Source organism: Dermacentor albipictus, chromosome 5 (assembly GCF_038994185.2).
Source record: "Dermacentor albipictus isolate Rhodes 1998 colony chromosome 5, USDA_Dalb.pri_finalv2, whole genome shotgun sequence".
NCBI lineage: Eukaryota > Metazoa > Arthropoda > Arachnida > Ixodida > Ixodidae > Dermacentor > Dermacentor albipictus.
Window position 1 is genome coordinate 156,679,706 of NC_091825.1, and position 19,254 is coordinate 156,698,959.

General features: G+C 45.9%; 1 protein-coding gene across 1 annotated transcript; it reads left to right on the forward strand.

Annotated features, from left to right (window-relative positions):
• Window positions 1-13,870: 13,870 nt before the first annotated feature.
• On the forward strand, window positions 13,871-16,570 carry LOC135902303 (fibroblast growth factor receptor 3-like). The gene has a single exon (XM_065432271.2). The coding sequence runs from the start codon at window positions 14,081-14,083 to the stop codon at window positions 14,819-14,821; it is 741 nt and encodes a 246-aa protein (XP_065288343.1). The 5' UTR covers window positions 13,871-14,080; the 3' UTR covers window positions 14,822-16,570.
• The last annotated feature ends 2,684 nt before the right edge of the window (window positions 16,571-19,254 follow it).

Here is a 19,254-nt window from a genome sequence, read left to right on the forward strand (position 1 = left end):
CATATACCAAGGTATTTATATTCTTTTACCTGGGAAATTTCCTGGCACTGTACTGCCACTGTCTGTTCACTGTTTCATTGAATACCATAGCACCTGATTTTTAACTCTAAATTTTAAACCTAAATTCTCGCCTTCCTGTCCACAGATTTGCAAATCACTTTTCTTCTTAGCTAGCAACATAATGTCGGCCGCATAAAACAAACCTGGAAGCTGCTCTACTACTGTACCCGTCTGTTTGTATGAGAGATTAAACCCGATAATACTTCCTTCTAGCGCATTTTCCATGCTCACCATGCACATCATAAACAGTAGTAGGGATAAAGGCCACTTCTGCCTGAGTCCCTTGTTGGCATCAAATTTCTCCTCGCTCCTCATCCTTTCCCATTCAACGCAAACAGTATTTTCTAGGTAAATCTCCCTCAAAAGCTGTAGACAATCGTCGCCTAAGCCTTCCCCTTCCAGAATATCCCACAAAATGTTGCGGTCTACGTTGTCATACGCTCCTGTAACGTCTAAAAATGCCACATATAACGGTCTGCTTTCGACTCTCGATATTTCAATACACTGAGTAGGAACAAATAAGTTATCAAACTCCTACCTATTCTGAAGCCATTCTAATGTTCTCCCGAAATGCCATTATACTCTGGCCATGCGTGCAGCTTTAATTTAATTGCCTGCATTGCCAACGTGTATATTACCGATGTAATGGTCAACGGTATCTACGAGTGAATTCTATCTTTCTACCCCTTACCTTTAGAAATTAAATTCATTCTACTTTTTCGCCAGTTCTTTCCACTGCTTTCACCAGAGCTTCCTTACCTTATGGTTCTAGTTCAGTAATCAGCCTAATGTGAACCTCATCTAGCCCTGTGGTAGTCCGCTTAGGAGTTTTCCCTTCAGCTTTCTTCCAGTTTAAATTTGTCAGCACCGCTCCTTTTACATCTGGTTCTCTTTCACGCTCTTTTTTTTCTTCAATGATAGCGCTATTCTGCAAATGACATCACGTGGTCAAGACGGGCACCACTGCGCTGCCGAGAAGCCCACAATCGGTAGTGACGCCAACACTCCGCAGGAGCAACCGACCAAGCGAAAATCACATCGGCACTGGTTTCATTCCTCTTGCTTGTTCCTCGAAGATGCTTGTCGGAAGATACATGTCCGCAAGTGTTATCTCGGTTAAATTTCGCAATCAATGTCACACGACGCACTGACAGCTCTGTATGACGAGGTGTACAAAGACGGCGTTCTTTCTTTCAATTTAAGCACGGCGCTGCAGATGTTTAAAAATGCGATGTACCCACGTAAAGTTTACTCGCATAATAAAGGCGTAACGCATGCAGTCTTAGTCGCAGGGGTCAATCCAAACAATGTAATAGTATATGCCATTCATCGCGTCATTCACCCGAATCGCATTGAGCTTCCTGAATTTACACACAAGGAATGTTCGACGCGACAACGCTGTTTGCTTAATAGGTGCATCCAAGCCTATCAGCTGTCCAGATGCGTGCTCACGTGCATGCCTAATAAGAATTATAACTAATCTTCATATCCTACACCTTGCATAGAAATGGGAAAGGCTCACAGACATTGCCGCCATGCGCATTAAATAATAAGGCACGTAAGCGTAAAATCCAGGCTTGCGATGAGGTTACAAATTGACTTTCACTTGCAAATTGATAAAACATGAAAAGAAAATGAAGAAAACGCGCTGCTGGCATTGCCGCGCGAACGCGGGTCCGACGCGTACGGGAAGTGGCTTTCCCGCATAGCCTCTGAGCCCAAGATTGCCTACCTTGGGGCAACTCTGGCTCCCTAAAGTAAGCTTACACAGTAACTCTATTCCCTAGGAACACTCGGTGCCATCTAGCGCCGTGGCCGCGAAGCCTGCGCGCGTCCTCCGAAATGCTTGGCGCGCCGGTATGTGCGAACGCTGAGAAATGCGTCATGCGGCAACCGGGCTCCTCTCTCAAACTCCTTTCTGGACACGCTGCGCCATCTAGTGACACTGCCGAGAAGTCTGTGCTTGGCCTACGAGACGAGAAGTGTGCCGCGCCGGTGCCTGCGAACACTGAAAACTGTTCGCTCGGTCGGCTGCGCACCCAGTGGCACATGCTCAGTGACCCACGTTGGCGAGAGTGTTATTGAATATCGGCACATACTGCTGTGATCGGGTGTCCGAGCGGCCATTACGTTTCCGTGGCTGGTGATGTGTCAGGCACAGGGCGATCGAGAGGTCCAGGGCGACGTCCAAAAGATGGGAAAAAGGGTTTATTTACAAATTTACGTCAAGATAGTTTACATGTACGAGAACGAGCACCACTACGAGCACGAGCACACCCCCACAACACACAAGATCGGCTTTTTAAGCAGCCTCTTCCTCTTTCTCTTGTAGGGCAAATTAAGCGTTCTTCTCGGCCAATCACAATCGTCGAACCGTTCGCAAAATCGCGCCCATGACGCATAACCGTTCGGTCGGGTCGACATTGCGATAGTGCGATGAATCTCGAGAAAAAGTCGAGACATGCTTTAATTGCCGCGTGATTGGACACCGCGCTGACGTATGCAGCTAGCTACAGCAGCAGCTATGCCACAGCTGCGGTGAACAACGCACACCGCCAGAACCTGACGAGCCACCTCACCGCACTCCTAAGTGCATTATTTGTGGAGGCGCACATGCAACAGGGAGCCAGACCTGCAAGTACCGCTTCGCGGATAAACCGGAACTCCGAGGCCGGACCACGACGCGAATTAAGACCAAGGCAACGCCAAGACAAGACGAGTGAACAAGAAACACAGTACGCCGCCCGTGACCGCTACAGCTCATTTCCACCTCCACGCGGAAGCTCGTGGTCTCGTTCCCGAGAAAGAAGTAACAGCAAGGGGCGGGGAGACACGAGGAAGCCCGCGAGACAGGTGAGCTGGGTAGCCAGGGTCTCCCAAGACAAATCCCGGGAGCAGGATAAAGGAAAATTGACTCCCCTTTAAAGGAAATTCTTCAAGCCATTCGAAACATAAGAGCCTTCACTGAATCACCGCCAAAATTCCGCACTGGTAACCCTTGCCCTAGGGCCATGGACGGCCAAATCATGGACACTACAGACAGCAGCAATGGGCTCAAACGTCCTACAACCTCTGATAGAGAACCCCAAGCCAAACAGATGCCGGAAGCCCCTTCAGATAAAGAACCCCTCCTCTAAATCTGTAATCATGCCAAAAGCCTCTGCCAAATGTATCCGTTACGTCAAAGAGCTTGAGGAGAAAGTTGAAGACATGTTTCTCACTTTTCACTCGTAAATGATGGAACGACTCGAATCCCTTCAAACACTCCGAACCCCGCTTCCAGCACAGGTATTTCAACCATAACCCCCCCCCCCCCCCCCCGGCTTAGTACTTCCACCCCCAGCCAACATGGCTCCGTGCAACCGGACAATTGAGCTATGGATGGATCTGCAGGGTATACCGAAACAAAGAAGCCAAGACTCAGATATAGCCCTTCAAGAAACTAACTCCATCGTAAAATAACCTGGCTATAAAGATTTTTCAGCCTCCGACTGATGAACTCAAAGGGCGACTCCCAGCCGCTGCAATTCGCAGAGAGAGAAATATGGTAGCAATTCAACACAACGTAGACTGAACAATAGCACCTCACACACTCACCGAAATCATTCCACAGGATAAAAAAAAATATTAGCTGTTTTGTACTCAATGTATACAGTTCGCCTAGGGACAAAAGCACTGAGCTTCCAGGTCTCCTTCAGAAGGCTGCTAGAACAGCAGGAAGAGCCCAACGTCTTATAGTCGGAAACTTTGATGCCCAACATACCGCATGGGGCTACGGAAAACGCAATACCAAAGGAACCTAAAATTGTATTGGAGCACAAAATACTGGTCTCTCTATTCTCAATGACGCGCAAATTTCCACCAGAATAGGCGACATGGTCAGTGTCGATACAATCCCAGACGTCACACTCTGCAGAAACATAGGGCGTATTCGATGTTCCAACGCAAGTGTCTCACTTGACAGCAGTCATTATGTTATCTCAACCACTTTCCAAATACGAACCAAAAAAACCTCGAAAGCACCTCCAAAATCACGGATTGGAACAAATTTGGGAGCAAACCACTCCAACCGATATATACAACCTGGGACATTGGATCTCCGATCTTGCCTCAGATGTAGAATGTGCCCCCTCGATAGCACTTGCATCTGAAGAGCAACACACCATGGGCAGTAAATTATTACACGTGTGGGAAGCGCACGCCAGCCTTTTCAAATGCTGGAAAACGCAGCGTTTCAATAGGACACTATGTGTGAAAATTGCTCACTTAGAAAGCGGTTATACCCTAAATTTGTGATAGCATGGCTGGACAACTGGAAACCAAGAAGTCGTGGCTCCTACTCAGGCATCTCCTAGACCCTAGTGTCACTGAATCGGCCCAAAAAAATCAATTGGCGCGACTTATACACCAGTACTCGGGTACACAGGACATACCCATTAATTAACTGCAACAGCGATCTGTAAACACCACAGATCACTGCCAGACTGCGCCGGGTTAGACAATGCGCACCTAGATAAGGACATCGAGGACGCAGAAGTGTGGAACGCGATCGGACAATTCCACACAGGCTGAACACCTGGAGCGGAGGGAGTAACTAATAAGCTTCTCCGAAATTTGAACCCTAAATGGATTATCGCACTAACGAATTTCGTCAACCATCAGTGGCAGCCAGGCACCCTCCACAAAACTGGAGATATGCCAAAAATACGTTCATCCCTAAGCCTGGAAAAAAGCTGGCGCTAGAAAATTTGAGATCCATCTCTATAACCTCTTGTCTCGGTAAGCTAATGAAGCAGAGCATACTATCCTTAACAGGCTTCAAAATTACGCTGATGACAAGGCACTCTTCCTAGACCCAATGATTGGTTTCAGGACAAACTTATCAACCCAGAATGTCATGATCCGTCATAAACGGGACATCATCGACAGATAAAAGCAAATATACCAGAACTGTTCTGGGGCTCGACTTAAATAAGGCTTTCGACAACGTTTCACACAGAATAATCCTCGGAAATATAGGTAATATTAACCTAGGCATCAAAACTTATAATTACATCCCATCACTTCTACTCAAACGCACAGCCGTCATAACAATAAGAAAAATAACATCCGCCCCGATAACGTCAGGCACACAAGGCACTCCACAAGGCTCGGTCCTTCTCCGTTTCTCTTCAATATAGCGCTCCTCCGTCTTCCAGGTATACATGCCGAAATTCCGAATTTGAATCACACCCTCTACATTCATGATATCACCCTCTGGACCAATAAAGGCATTGAGTGGGATCTTCGAGGCAACTTTCCGATTGGCGACGTATCCGCACAACCTATCACAGTTAATGTTAGCGGCCAACCGATACCAGATATTTATTTATTTATTTATTTATTTATTTATTTATTTATTTATTTATTTATTTATACTGCCAATCCCTTTCCGAGACCATAGCAGTTGGGCGCACAGATTGTACATGCAGGTATAATAATACATCAGCAACACACGGCAAAGCTCAAACAGGAATTCAATGCAGTGACAGTCATCAAAGAGATATAAGAGCTAAAGATATACGCAATAAGTTTCTTGAATGGTAATTAGGAATGAATACCGAGCTGAAATTCTATGAGCATGCACACTTGTAACGCTTATAACTTATACACACTTATAATAGAAATAATATGAAAAGCACACATTTTTAACCTCAGACAACACAACGTAAACAGAAAAAGATAACAGAAAGTATGCATGAAATGAAGTGGTACACAGGCAAAACAGCAAACCTGAAAACACTCTGTTGTGAGCACTCGGCCTCTAATATCCTTCCAATGATGGCGAAATGCCTTTGGGGCTGAGGGCGTTACTGCATTAACAGATATTTTTTATTTTTGAAGCAAAGTCCGATAATGGATTCGCATTAGTAACCGAGGGATCTAAACAATTCCATTCCCGGACAGCAAGTGGGAAAAAAGAGTGCTGAAAGTGTCATCATGGTAAGAGTACTCTTTCAGTGTGTGTGATTAATTGACGGGTTACCCGGGATACTGGTGGGCGGATGTACAATGATGTGTCAATTTTATAATAGTTGTGAAGTATCTGAAAAAGAAAGTTCAGGCGCGCTTGTTTTGCTCTAATCACCAGTGTTTGGGGGCAAGAACTTGTAAACATATTTGTGGGAGAATCAGTGCGTTAATACATGTATTTGTTGCGGATGAATCTTGCCGCCTTCCTCTGTACATTCTCCAGTTTTTTAATGTTAGTGACTGTATACGGCAACCGTACTGTGTTAGCGTATTCTAATACCAGTCTAACATAGGTAGTATTCCACCTGAGGTTTGAAGCAATCGTGACACCTAAATATTTTTGTTAATTCACCGGACTTTTGAAGCCTAGTGCCTTTAATGCTGTAATCATATTTGATAGCCTTTATCTTTCGCGTTATCGTCATATATAGTGATTTTTGGGGGTTAATCGACGTATGTCAAGTGTCGCATCAGTTGGAGAGACGCTTTAACGAATCAGTTGGTGTAAGGTGATCTGAATGACTGATAATTTCTTTGTAAATAGTGCAGTCGTCGACGAAGAGCTTAATGTTGCAACTGATATTGCTTGTGATATCAAAAAATTATGAAATAACAAAGGCCCCAGAACGGTGCCTTGTGGTACTCCGGACGTGACAGGCAGGGTTTCTGATGGCATTTGCTCAAACAAAACATATTGGGAAAGGTCAGTTAAAAAGGTGACTTTTTAACTGACCTGAAAGGTAACTCCAAGGCAGCATTGCTGAATCAAGCGAGCGAGATTACTTTATTTGGAATCCGGCGATTGGGAGGCCCGGGGCTGGGGCCGCTTACATGGCCACTGGGAGCTGCTGCTCCCGTACGGCCTCCATGGCTCTCTAGACGGCCAAAAGTTGGTCTTGGAGTTCTGAGCTGAGCAGTGCGGCCGACCACCGCGCCCGTAGATTTTCCGGGGAGACTGCCATGTCATCTTGATATAGTTTAGACCCCTACATTCAATTCAATTCAGCTTTGTTCAACATCTGCCACATGTTTGGAGCACGGACAAAAAGCCTGAAAAGGCTTGACTGGGTCCGTGCACCATAGCATGGCATACAGTGGCATCAATTCCATACAAAAAGCAGAGGAGAAAATCAACTTGCAGGAAATGCAGAAACTACAGAAAATACAAAAACAATGCAAACAACAGGCAAATATGTGCATAAAGAAAAAGCCATGACTATGCAGAAACATCGTGGGAACTTCACTGGTTCAGAAACGAAGAAAAAAAAGTACAGAAAATACAAGTAGTGTTTCAACAAAAAATAGAACAATTGAGAGTTATACATATATGTTCCGCAGCTGATTGAAAGAGATAAATTCTATATCCGTGCCATTTTTGGCCAACTCATTTAACAAAGTCGGTGATGTGTACTTTAACATTTGATTACCGTAGGTCGTGCGGCATCTATCAACTTTTCACGTTTCGGGAGAGCATGTGTTGTATGCAGGGGAATTTTTTTGCAACTTCACCAGTGATTTCAGCAGGTTATTTTCTTTGTTTGTTTCCAGTTTATGTTGTCTAAGTAGTCTGAAATTGTATAAAGATTGTACGTTTACAAGCTTAAGCTTGTAAACACGTGTGTTGATAGTTGAAAGCAGTGTTGAAAGCAACCTGTATTGAAAGCTGCGCCCTCGAACAGGCTCCCTCTGAGTTATCCAGAACGAAATAAAGGAAATAAAGGAAAACATCGTGATCGAGCTGGCGCCTTTTCTGCCGCGCCCCGGCTGAAGTAACACGTCGCGATTAGTGCTAGTTGGAAAGAAGCTGTGACAGCTGTTCTCTTAGCGTAGATAAAGGGCATGACTGTTTGTTTTTTATTTTGGCCGCAAAACCTAACCCCGCAAAAGCGAATTGGCGTCAGTGCAAATGTTTAAAGGTGCGTGTTGTTTCGTCCCAGTCGCCATGTGTTTTTTTTAAAGAGCACAAGGCGAACATGATCCTTGCCTTGGGATCTGCAAATGGCAACAAGAGGAAGGCTGCAAACATATTAGTCATGGAAGTGTGGCGTTGGACCAAACGCATCAACTATCATCATAAATTGTGAAAACCTGAGACAAACTGGCAGCTTCAAGAAACAGCGGCGGAGGACTCCATCTTTGAGTCCTAGCTTACGCACATATGTGCGAGCATTTATGGCCTCAAATCCTCATGATAGCGTGCGGGGCGTGGCCGCCCAGGTACCAGTTTTCAGGTTATCCGTTTGGAGGATTCTAAATGACTGCCTTTCACCCGTACCATCTTAACCAGCACCAATGCATAGAAGATAGGGACCGGTAGAACCATCTAGATTTCTCGAATTGGGTCCTCACAAAAGCCGATGAGTCACCGGACTTTTTGAGCAACATCATGTGCACAGATGAAGCCAATTTTCACAGAAACGTCCAGGTAAGTTTGCAAAATGCACACTATTGGAGTGACTACAATGCACACTGGATAAAGCGCAAACGACACCGGTACCAGTGGTCTTTCAATGTAGGGTGCGTAATTTACGCCGGTTATATAATCGGTCCCATCTTCTTCGATCATACACTGACTGGACAACGTTAAGTAAACGAAATCCTTGAAGAAGTGGTTGGTGAGTTTCTCAGCGAAGTCACGCTGTCAGATCTTTCACTTCTGTGGTATCAGCAAGATGGGGCGCCAGCACACAGCAGCAGCCGAGCACAAAACTGGCTGGATGCGACTTTTCATGCGCAATAGATTGGAAGGCACGGGCCTGTAAATTGGTCGCTTAGGTCACCTGACCTCTCCGCTTGATTTCTTTCTTTGGGGTTATGTGAAACATCGTGCATACATGATCGAGACGGACGTCAGCTAGATTACATCAAGGCACGGATAACGGATGTCTGCCGCAGAATTCCGGCATCGGACCTCAAAAAATCCACTGAAGATGTCATAAAACAGACACAATACAGCGTAGCTGCAAAAGGAGACCTATTCGAACACGTTATCTAGGCTCGTGTTCAACGGAGCTTACGAATTTATCGATAATGAGGGCACATTGAAATCTGATCTTTCTTTATTTATGCAGACATCGTGATTGCCCATTCGGTTAATTTAGAAGTGGTATTTTTACTTTCTTGAACGCATCAGTTTTGCGATTTCTCTACACGTTGGCCGCTGTCCCGTCTATTTCGCTTTTATTATTTAAAACGAACCTGTTTTTGCAGCACATATACACTTTCATAAAAAATAAAACGGTCACTTTAATTTGGCTTTCGTCCAAAGCAAGTTTCTGGCGCGAAATACAGCTTCGCGCGCACTCTTTTGATGTGGGGCGATCAATGCCGGGATTTTTGAAACATTCCATGCCTATTAAATTGCTTTTCGCATTTCGTGCGTAATCAGAGCTGCGCTTGGGCCGCGTTATCAAGGGGCTTTTGTTATCAATATGATAAGTCGGCCTTGAGAGACGGATAATAAGTGTGACGTAGAAACAAGAGGAAGGAATAGCTGGGAAGCCGCGAAAGCTGCTGTTGGTGCTCCTTCCGTACCATTATCAAGGTGATGTGCTCGTTCTTCGGGTTTGCGACAGGCAGTGCAGTCGCTTTCAATCAGCTTATTTGCGGACGTTACTTTATCATGCGGGTGGGAGCTCACTCATGTCGTATTTTTCGTACTTCGTGAGGTTCCTTTGCCAATCAGGAAAAACTTTACGCAACTAGTACGTCGCTGAAAGCACCGCAGTTAGATGTCATTTTTGGGCTCCTACGAAGGCCTCATTGACACTTTGAAAATTAGGACAGTGCTTCTTGAGTTGGATAATTAAGTGAAATTACTGAAGTAAGTCTCAATAAAGAAAGAATTACTGGCAGCTGCTCCACTGTACTGGAAACAATATGCACCAAGTTTTCTTCGAGTAACGCAACTGCTCTTTCTTTAAGTCTTGGTGCATGATAATTGGGGAGCACTGTATAATTCACTCAGCAACCTAAATGAGGCTAAGTCGGATTCACTCGAAATCGGAATCAACAGCAGTCATACGCAGTAGCGCTTAAACTTGGAGTCACAAAAGAGAGAACGAGAGGCTGCAGTTTCGCTGGAAAGGCGAAGTAGTATTAGTGGTAGCCAAGTATACAACAATTACACGAAGGAAGACTGCATCACCGAGAGGCCCCAGGTTGTGAAACTGAACTGTCACCTGCTATGAGGTCTTGTATATACTGATATAACGCGGACACTTCAGCGCTCAATCCTTCCAGATCATACCAAGTTTCATATATATATATATATATATATATATATATATATATATATATATGTGCCTGTGCGTGTGCGTGTGTGGGCGCGCGCATGGGGTTCGGAAAGCTAGACTGGCCTTAGCCTTGCCCCCCCCCCCTCTCTATATGAAAACTCTGCGCCTATGGAGCTACCGTCAATCATATATACTGTGGGGATGCAAGGAAGACCCCCACCACCCAGAATTAGGGCAAACCCTGCTTCCAAATGACTGGGAGGAAGGGGGTGGATGATCCAGCGCACTTCAATAATAGTAACTGCCTGAAACGGGCCTTCATGAGTAATGAAAAGCAAGGCAGAACATGAAGGATAGGCCCTAGCAAGGAGGACAATGCCGAAAAATCAGCGCACTAATTCATGTCGATTCCTGTATGTACAGGTACTAGAAGGCAACACCAGCCTAAAAAACAGCTGAAATAAAGAATTCTTAGGGGAAGCTGAATTTGTACAAGCTGAAAGGGAGGTTCTGCACAGTGAATGAAGCTTTCTTTTTCTCGGTGGAAAATTGCTCCGCTCACATCTTCTAATGTTAGCTAAGCTGAAAGATTTTAAACGAAGACAATGGTAAGAAAGACTAGGAAAGACAAAGAGGAAGCCATATCTCTCCATTAATTTACACCTGGGGAGCCCCAACCTCCACAAAGGAGCACGGCGTGGTCTGAAGTCGACAGTGAAGATATTCTTATCAAAACGAATTGCTGGCGTACGTCTTGAACTCTATTTCTCATCAATACGAGGTGCGGATGACAGGGGCACAGACAAAAAGCCACAAGTGCGGCTTGACTACATCTGTGCCCCCTATGGGTTTGTTTTGACTTTGAATGTTTACTCGAGCTAATACTAGACGGAATAGTGCAAGTCCTACTCTGTGTAATATTGTCCAGCTATCGCATCTCTGCTTCGAATTAGGGACGAAAGTATGTTTTTCTTTTTCCTTTTTAGTAGTCAACGGTTTCATTACAGGACTGTAGCATTTAAGCTGTTGCAACACTTCAGAAGTTCTGGCGGAACACTTGTCAGCCTCTATCGCCAGGCTAAACCTTTCTCTAGCTACAACGCATCACTACCACCATCATTACCTGACATGTCATATACCAATGTCTGAAGATCGCGTGGAGGGTAGCCGAATAAACGCTTACACGCTTAGCAACAAGGGGACCGCCCCGAAGGATTTTATAATAAACATTCTTTTGAAACGTCGTGTTCTTAGCAACAAAAGCAGAAGCAGCATATTCTCAAATTTGCTTTTTTAGTTGGCTACGGTCACATTTGTGCGCTCTTCACGTGTGAACTTTTCAAGCCGTGATACAAGTACCTTCAGAGGACATGTGCGAATATTGGCCTTTGTAGCATAGAAAATACCAAGAAGAGGGTGTTCTTTATTGAAAAGCTAAGGGGTTTGCCGTCGTAGAAGTATTCGTCTTGATTTCCATCTGCAAAGGAAGCCGAGAAGGAAGAAATATGCCTTAGAAGGAGGAGGGCAGAAGAAAGTGAAAATAAAACGCTGCCCAGCGTATCACATAGCAAAGTTCACGAAATATGAATTGTACACGTTCAATACTTATGTGTTGTGCGCCATGTAGAGTACGTCCTCTCGTGGCGTTGCTCTGGTTTCGCTTTGCTAGCTCACTGGATCAAATCGGAAAGATATGAACATTCAGTATTGCTTGATCTTGCTTCTCGGAAGCCTTCTTTTCCTCTTCTCGGAGTGCAGCGACGTTGCTGGAGAAACTGCAAACGACAACTGTTCAAAGCCTGTGTTTAAGAAGACGAAAGTTACGAGATTCTTGGCCTTCGTCCAAGGAGAAAACGTGTCTCTTAACTGCAAAGCGACCGGTAACCCTCATCCAAGCGTCCGGTGGACACATAACGGTACTTCGCTGAAAGGTACAAAACACAGTGTGAATCTCTCAAACAATCGACTCGGACCGTCTGCTTTTGTTTTGCGCATCAGGGGCATCAAAAAGAACGACAGTGGCAAGTATAAGTGCAAAGTTTCAAACAGTCAAGGTTCGATACAAAGAACATTTACTGTGATTGTGATGGAGCGCAAGAGAACTCCTCCGGTCATCACTGAAATTAGCGGAAATCAGACTGTTTGTGAAGGTGACAACATAACTCTCAGGTGTATAGCCGAAAGTGACCTAACACCGTATCTCACGTGGATGAAACAATGTACTGTGGTAAACAGAGTCTCCGCATCTGATGTCATCACGGTCCCTAAAGAGGAGATAAGTGTTCGTCGAGGTGACGCCGTGTATATGCTTATAAAGAATGCCAAGAAGTCCGACAGTGGACAATACGTGTGCACGGCTGAAAATATATTTGGATCCACGAATAGCAGTACCTGGGTTAGTGTGTTGGCCAGTGGGGAAAGCAACACTTGAGGTCCTCCTTTCACACAGCCAGCAATGCAACCATTATGACAATAAAATGGGTAAGCAGCTGCGAAGTCAACTGATTGCACAATTCTACATGAGCAACGCGTGTGCTGGCTGCCCTAGGGCGCTTCTTACCGTCAGTAATCGCTAGTACAATAACACCTATAAATGAAAGCTTCAAAGAAAAATTCGGTAGTGTCGTTCGCTTACGCTCATGCACGTCTTAACACACAACTATCATATTTTGAGAATCAGGGCAACCTGTAAACGATGTTATTATGCTTGCAGCTGAGCCATTATAATCCGGCGCTGCGCATCTGGCACCGTCCTCACAAATAATTTCGTTCATAAGTGCACTTTTCAACTGGCATGGCCGCCTTCCCCAATAATATCTACAGCATCAGGATTGACTGGAATACTCTATCGCAAACAATTCTAGCGTAAGATTTTTTCGGTTAATACGGGCACCTGGCTGAAATCTGCTCGTGCGCTAAATTTGTTCGTAAGAGCAAATCCGAGCTAATCCTGTTGATGGACATATTAGCGAAGGCGTATGGCCAGTGACAATGAGTGCTTACGAACAAAAACAAACGCTTTGGGAATTAAGGCCCTAGTTGCTTCGACTCTACAAACTTGCTCGCCATATAAAAAAACGGTATCAGAAAATCTGTGAGTCTATCGAACGGGATGAAAATCGAACCCGTATTGCTTACGCTTTCTGCCAGTACCAGTGAAACACAGTAAGCAGTGGCGTAGCTAGGCCGTCTGGCACCCGGGGCCGATAGGTGTTCTGTCACCCCCATCCCCTGGTGTAGCCGGCGGAAAGAGCGGTGTCTTCAGACGTATATGACATCCGCACCCCCACCCCCCCACTGGCCCTTTGCACCCGGGGCCCACGGCCCCCCGGCCCCCTCTGTTGCTAGGCCACTGGCAGTAAGGTCTGTAGAGCTGTAAGCTGTATTTCTTTGTTTATTAAGGTTCGTCGGCTTTGACCTCCATTCCGGATGCGAAGTAATGAGATCGCATTTGCCGCTTCCTGTGCAAGAGTTCACTGACGTATTCGGCCGCCCTCTAGATATCTCGGCTCCCTTAAGTTTCGACCTTGGCAGTATTTCGTCACTCCGTTGATAGGCGCCAAGTGTCTACGCAACGCGCTAAAGCAACAGTCGTGGCCACCAGCCTGCATATATACTTATTTTAACAAAGGGCCGAGCCAGCCGTTTCGGAACGCACCAAAGCGCGCATAAAGCGCGAGCCTTTGTGGAATCGCGTGTGCTGCTCAAGCAAACTTTACGTCTAAACATTTTACCAGAGCTTTTCACCGCTCCGTACCAATACCTAAGCAGTGATGAATGGGTGCTACATCAAAAGTGTCCTCCTGATGGTCGCAAGCGGGTTCGCTATCGCCGCAGAAGACAACCTGATCGAGTCCTTCTACGAAAACCAGCGAGAGTCGCGACCTCGGTTCGTGAACCCGGCGAAAATGGAGAACGCCATCAAGGTGCAGCCCATCGGCGGCAGCGCGAGACTCAGCTGCCGAGCGACAGGCGTGCCCGAGCCCCGGGTCGCGTGGTTCAAGAACGGCCAACCGCTGACCTTCGCCGCCTCCAACCGAGAGAACGGACAGAGGTACACTCTATTGCTCACGGACCTCGCCCTCAACGACAGCGGCCAGTACACGTGCGTAGTCTCCAACCGACTCGGCTCTGTGCAGTGGACGTACACGGTCGAAGTTCACGAGAAATTCATCGCGACGCCCACCATCGTCTGCCCGTTCTCCAACATCACCGTGGCGGAAGGGGAAAGCGTGAGCATCATGTGCGACGTTTACAGCCACCTGACGGCGTTCGTGCGTTGGATCAAGCACTACCACATCAGCGGGAGCTACTTCGATCGGAACGGAGCGCCGTACGCCAAGTTGGTCAAGGACGCGGCGCTCGCCGACGTCACGGACCCTCACACGCTGACGCTGAATGACATCACGCTCGCCGACTCCGGTTTTTACTCTATACTGGCGAGCTCGCCATCGGGGGCCTCGCACAAGACCATAGAAGTCCTCGTCGTGCCGAGGCCCTTCCCAGGCCTCTGAGTTTCTGGGATACTCTCACGAAAGAACTCCAGAACAATGGTGTGTCTACTTTAAGCGAGAGAGGAAATTTCGTTAGACATCAAAAGGCCACTGTTCCAGCTACACGCTTCCGATTGAAGCTCGACAGTGAATTTCGGTGCGTACTATAAGGACTAGCGCTCGACGCTGTAAAGATATTATGGCCAACCTCACCGTTTCAAGTCACCTTATCGAGGCGCATTTCCCCACATTAGAAAACGGTAGCTGTTGCCCTTTATATGTCGCCACGCCGGTCTGTTAACGGAACAGTGCTAATTTAGGAAGTGGCGCCAAACCGTGAATATAAGCCAGTACGCTATATTCCGTACTCAACTGCGCTGTCGATAAAAGTGCGAACAAAAACAAAAGCTTCTCTTATGCCTAAAATTGTCCGACAATAATTGGGCAATAAGCTATCTATGCTTCCGCAGCAAAAGAAAAAGTAAGCATGTAAAGAAAGGCTAATATCTCGAACAGTTTAACGCATTCAACGAGTACAACCTTTGAATCTGATACGGCGATGAAAACCGCTGCAAATTTGTATTCAGATGACAGCTCAAAAACAAAAAGAAAAGAAAATTCACTGGAACCGCCATTAGCTTACGTGTATCGTGAGGATTTTGTCGGAATAGGAACCACCTCCTTAACACTGACTAGTCATTCAAGAAACATTCTAGTATGTTACACTAGAAAACACTGTTCAAGCTATATTCGAAACTACTGAAATGTACATTTGGCGTTCGTGCGCCTGAAACAAGTTGGTGGAAAAAGATCCTTGAGGATCTACTGATACATTTGCGCACTCATATATAGCGCTTGACAGGCAGAATAAGTAACGCAAATGTTTAGGCTGCCTTGCGTGATGAAACACTTCTGATCGGACATTTTGTTATGAAATTTATTATGCGGAAAGTTTTATATTCTGTACTGAAACAGAGTTTGAAGATAGACGTCTGCATATTTTATGCGACGCTGCATGTCATCGGTAGCCTGTCTTTTTCTTTCGTTGTTTTTGAGAGTAATGATTAGCAAGGCCAGCTTTCCATAGCAGTTTGCTGCTTTCAGAGCAAAATTTACGTGCAATAACAGACATTGTTCCCGCACCTCAAGTATCCTTGAGAATTCACGTGCCCGGTCAACCATTTGTGGAATGAACAAAGCGAGCTTTGAAAATTATGCTCCATAATCTGTCTTGTTGCTGTATGTTTTCAGTGATGGCGAATATGCAAGTGCGCCAAAGGAACATTTTTAGCCGACAGATATGATTGGCGCGTGAAGGGGCTAACTTTTTCGATTATTTTTGCACAGCCTGTCCAGCCGTTACCACTGTCATTTTCAGTATTAGGCTAACATAGTGAAAAATATAGTGCAATAACAAAAGATGTGGAATACTACACTTTCATTACAAGCACATAGTCAATCCAGTTTGCTATACAAACGCTTAGGCTGCTGTTTGATGCAGAAAGAGAATTTGTTAAAAGCGTTAAATTAAATGTTAAAGTTAAATTAAAAAGTTAAAGTTAAATGAAGTGACTCGGGAGTTGCAGTGCATGAAATTATCTCTTGTTTGCCACCCAATAGTGTGAGGCTACGTTTACACGGCAGACAGGGGAAATGTCGTATGTGTTAAACTGAACTGAACTTTACTGACAACAATGTCTACTGCCTGTTTATCAACGCATGTGTCTTTTATTCCACAAAGAAATAAAAATTATTCAGACGAAACATGCACTTGATCTTTTCTTTTTTCTCGGAAGGGTTTGTTGCAGGGACACTAACTTCTATGAATACAGACGTAATCACAGAAGTTATACAACACAGTGCGTCCTATATTTTGCAAATGTCTTAGAAATCAGCGGCAATGGCAAAGAGATATTATTTCAGGCCACAGGCTTCATAATAATTCATGAATAAGCTACATTCGGCAAGGGAAAGATGCACCCACTAATTGTTCGATAGACCTGTTTTTCATAATTGTAAGCCGTTCTGAAAATGACCAAATTACGTATTGTTAGAAGTAAATCACCGACAGCTGAAAAAGCGGCAGATTACTCATTTCAACAAGTGTGCAAACAAACAAACGTACACCTTATAAAACAGCAAGGAGTAGTACTAATAAGAAAGTAATGCAATGAACACAATCACAATATGGCACGTAATCAATAGCATATCTGCGAATTAAAGAGAGAAGTTGGTGCGGGCGTCCCTCTTCCCCTGGACTGGGAGCAAAGCGAAAGAAAGGAATTCAGGAAGCAGCCTTGGAGACGTGGCGGTGCGGCCAGCGCAAGGCCGCAACAACACGGCGGCCACTTCGACCGTCGAGCCGTGATCGGTGTTGGCCGCGCGTAGGTATCGAACCGCGTTCGATCTACCGCGCCGCTGCTACAAGAGGAACGGTTCGAGTCCGCTCCTTCGCCGCGTGCCCAAGGAAGGGCTGCATGTGCGGAAGCGGAAATGGGCTGTGGAAGCGCATTCAGGCGGGAGGCAACCGCTATCGCACAAACGCAGCCAACGAAGGATGACGGCGATAGCGCGATAACGGTGAGTGCAACAGGGTGCACGTCTAATGAAGTGCGTTCAGCTCGAGGACTCGCACCCACGGTTACGAGAGATTTTGACGACTTCCCTTTCTGCTCTTTCTGTTTATAGCAAACCGATCACTCCTGCTGATTAGGTTGCGCGACCATCAGCAAAGCTCGTTCGCTCGGCCACCGTTACCTCGCTTCTTCAATCACACGTTTACGCTCTCTCCCGCCATCTGCCCCCTCCCTCTGCAAAGGAATAGTTGACGCAGGGGCGACACAGGCTACCTATGAACGGCAGTAGTTCCCCTTCCCACACTCAGCAAGCAGGTCCCCCTATTGCAGTTTTTCCGGTGCATTGACCGATCCAAACCGTTTATAGAACAATCAGCGCCGTTATCAATCTGTATAGCGTAAGAAAGCTTGTTCGCCAATCTGTGACCATGAGTTCTTTTTGTAGACAAGTACAAAACATCGAAAACCGCTGCTCCACGCGCCCCAGAGGCCGCAGTGGTCACTGCACGGCTGGTGACGACGAATTGGTTGAAAGGCGAAGTGTTAAGCCCTGGCTGCAGAGCAAACACGAGTGGAAGACTAAGCGTGTTCCGTGTCACATTGCACGAGCCGTACAGTGAAACTTCAAGATCGCTCGCCAAGCACCGAATCAAGGCACGGCACGACACTTAATCGGTTGCCTGCTTCCCGACGTATCGCTAGCAGTCTTTCGCAATTTCTCTATAGACATTTTCACGGCCTCGGGCGAACGTGTTTTGTGGACGATGACATCCGAGTACGGGAGTCTCGTGTGTCTGCCCACTAGATAATGTCGCTGCAACATTGGTCTCGCGCAGCCCGTTTATACGCCGGCATTTATACAGTTTTTCACGAAAAAGTATTTACCGCGACACTACACAGTCGATTTAGAGAAACAGCTTTAATGAAAGAAATAGGGAGAGCGGCTAGAGGAGCTGTGAGTCTCTGGCCTGCTACTCCGCATAAAGGTAAGAGGGAAGGGGCAGAGAAATGAAAGGGAGGCGGTGAAATTCATAAGAATTGCGGAAAGCCACATCGCCTAATCTAAAACAGCGTAGGGGCATGGAAAACGGTACTATAGCCCATAGTCATGTTCGATATACTATATAAACGTCAGAAAAACACACATCAGAAATTAAAGGAACACTGAAAGATCCCCTAAAGCGCGGTTGAAGTTTTAATATAATTATTCGCTAATTACCTGGCAAACTGCACTGACTTAGAATGTTCATTATTAAAAGCAACAATTTCACTGGAGTGTACTCCAGCCCAGCAGGACTCATCTTCATGATTCACTGCATATAGACAATGGTAAATGTCGCGATTGCTGGTTCTCATAAAATAGCCATAGGCATCGATGCCTCCACCTTATACTTTCCAGGCGGTGTTGCGACTGGGGGTTCGAAGATCTGGAATTTACTTAGCTCGTAGAGGGGTAAGGGAACGTGGGGCTGGGCCCAAAATCCAATATGTTTTACATACAAGTTTATATTTACATATGTACAAGAAATTCATAGTAGTACAGAAAAAGTTCATGAATAAGTTGTAGCTGCCGATTACTCCCGCCATCAGTTGCTCTTTTTATGCCCTGCGTGGTCATCGTTCAGTCACCTCCCCCAATCCGGCGTCAGGAGACCAATGACATCAGGTCCCACCAATTCGGAGGTCTGTTGCCCTTTCCCTTCGAAGGGCGCTTTGTCGGAAACACACGCACACCATTGGGTACAAACAGGGGAAGGGGGTTCGTACACCGACTCCAGCGTGGTCGTGCCAATTTGTGCGGCTGAGAGGTGAAGGACCGTATCCTTGCCAATCGGCCAAACTTCTCCTGACCGAGGTACTTCCGTGCTGGCCGTAAAT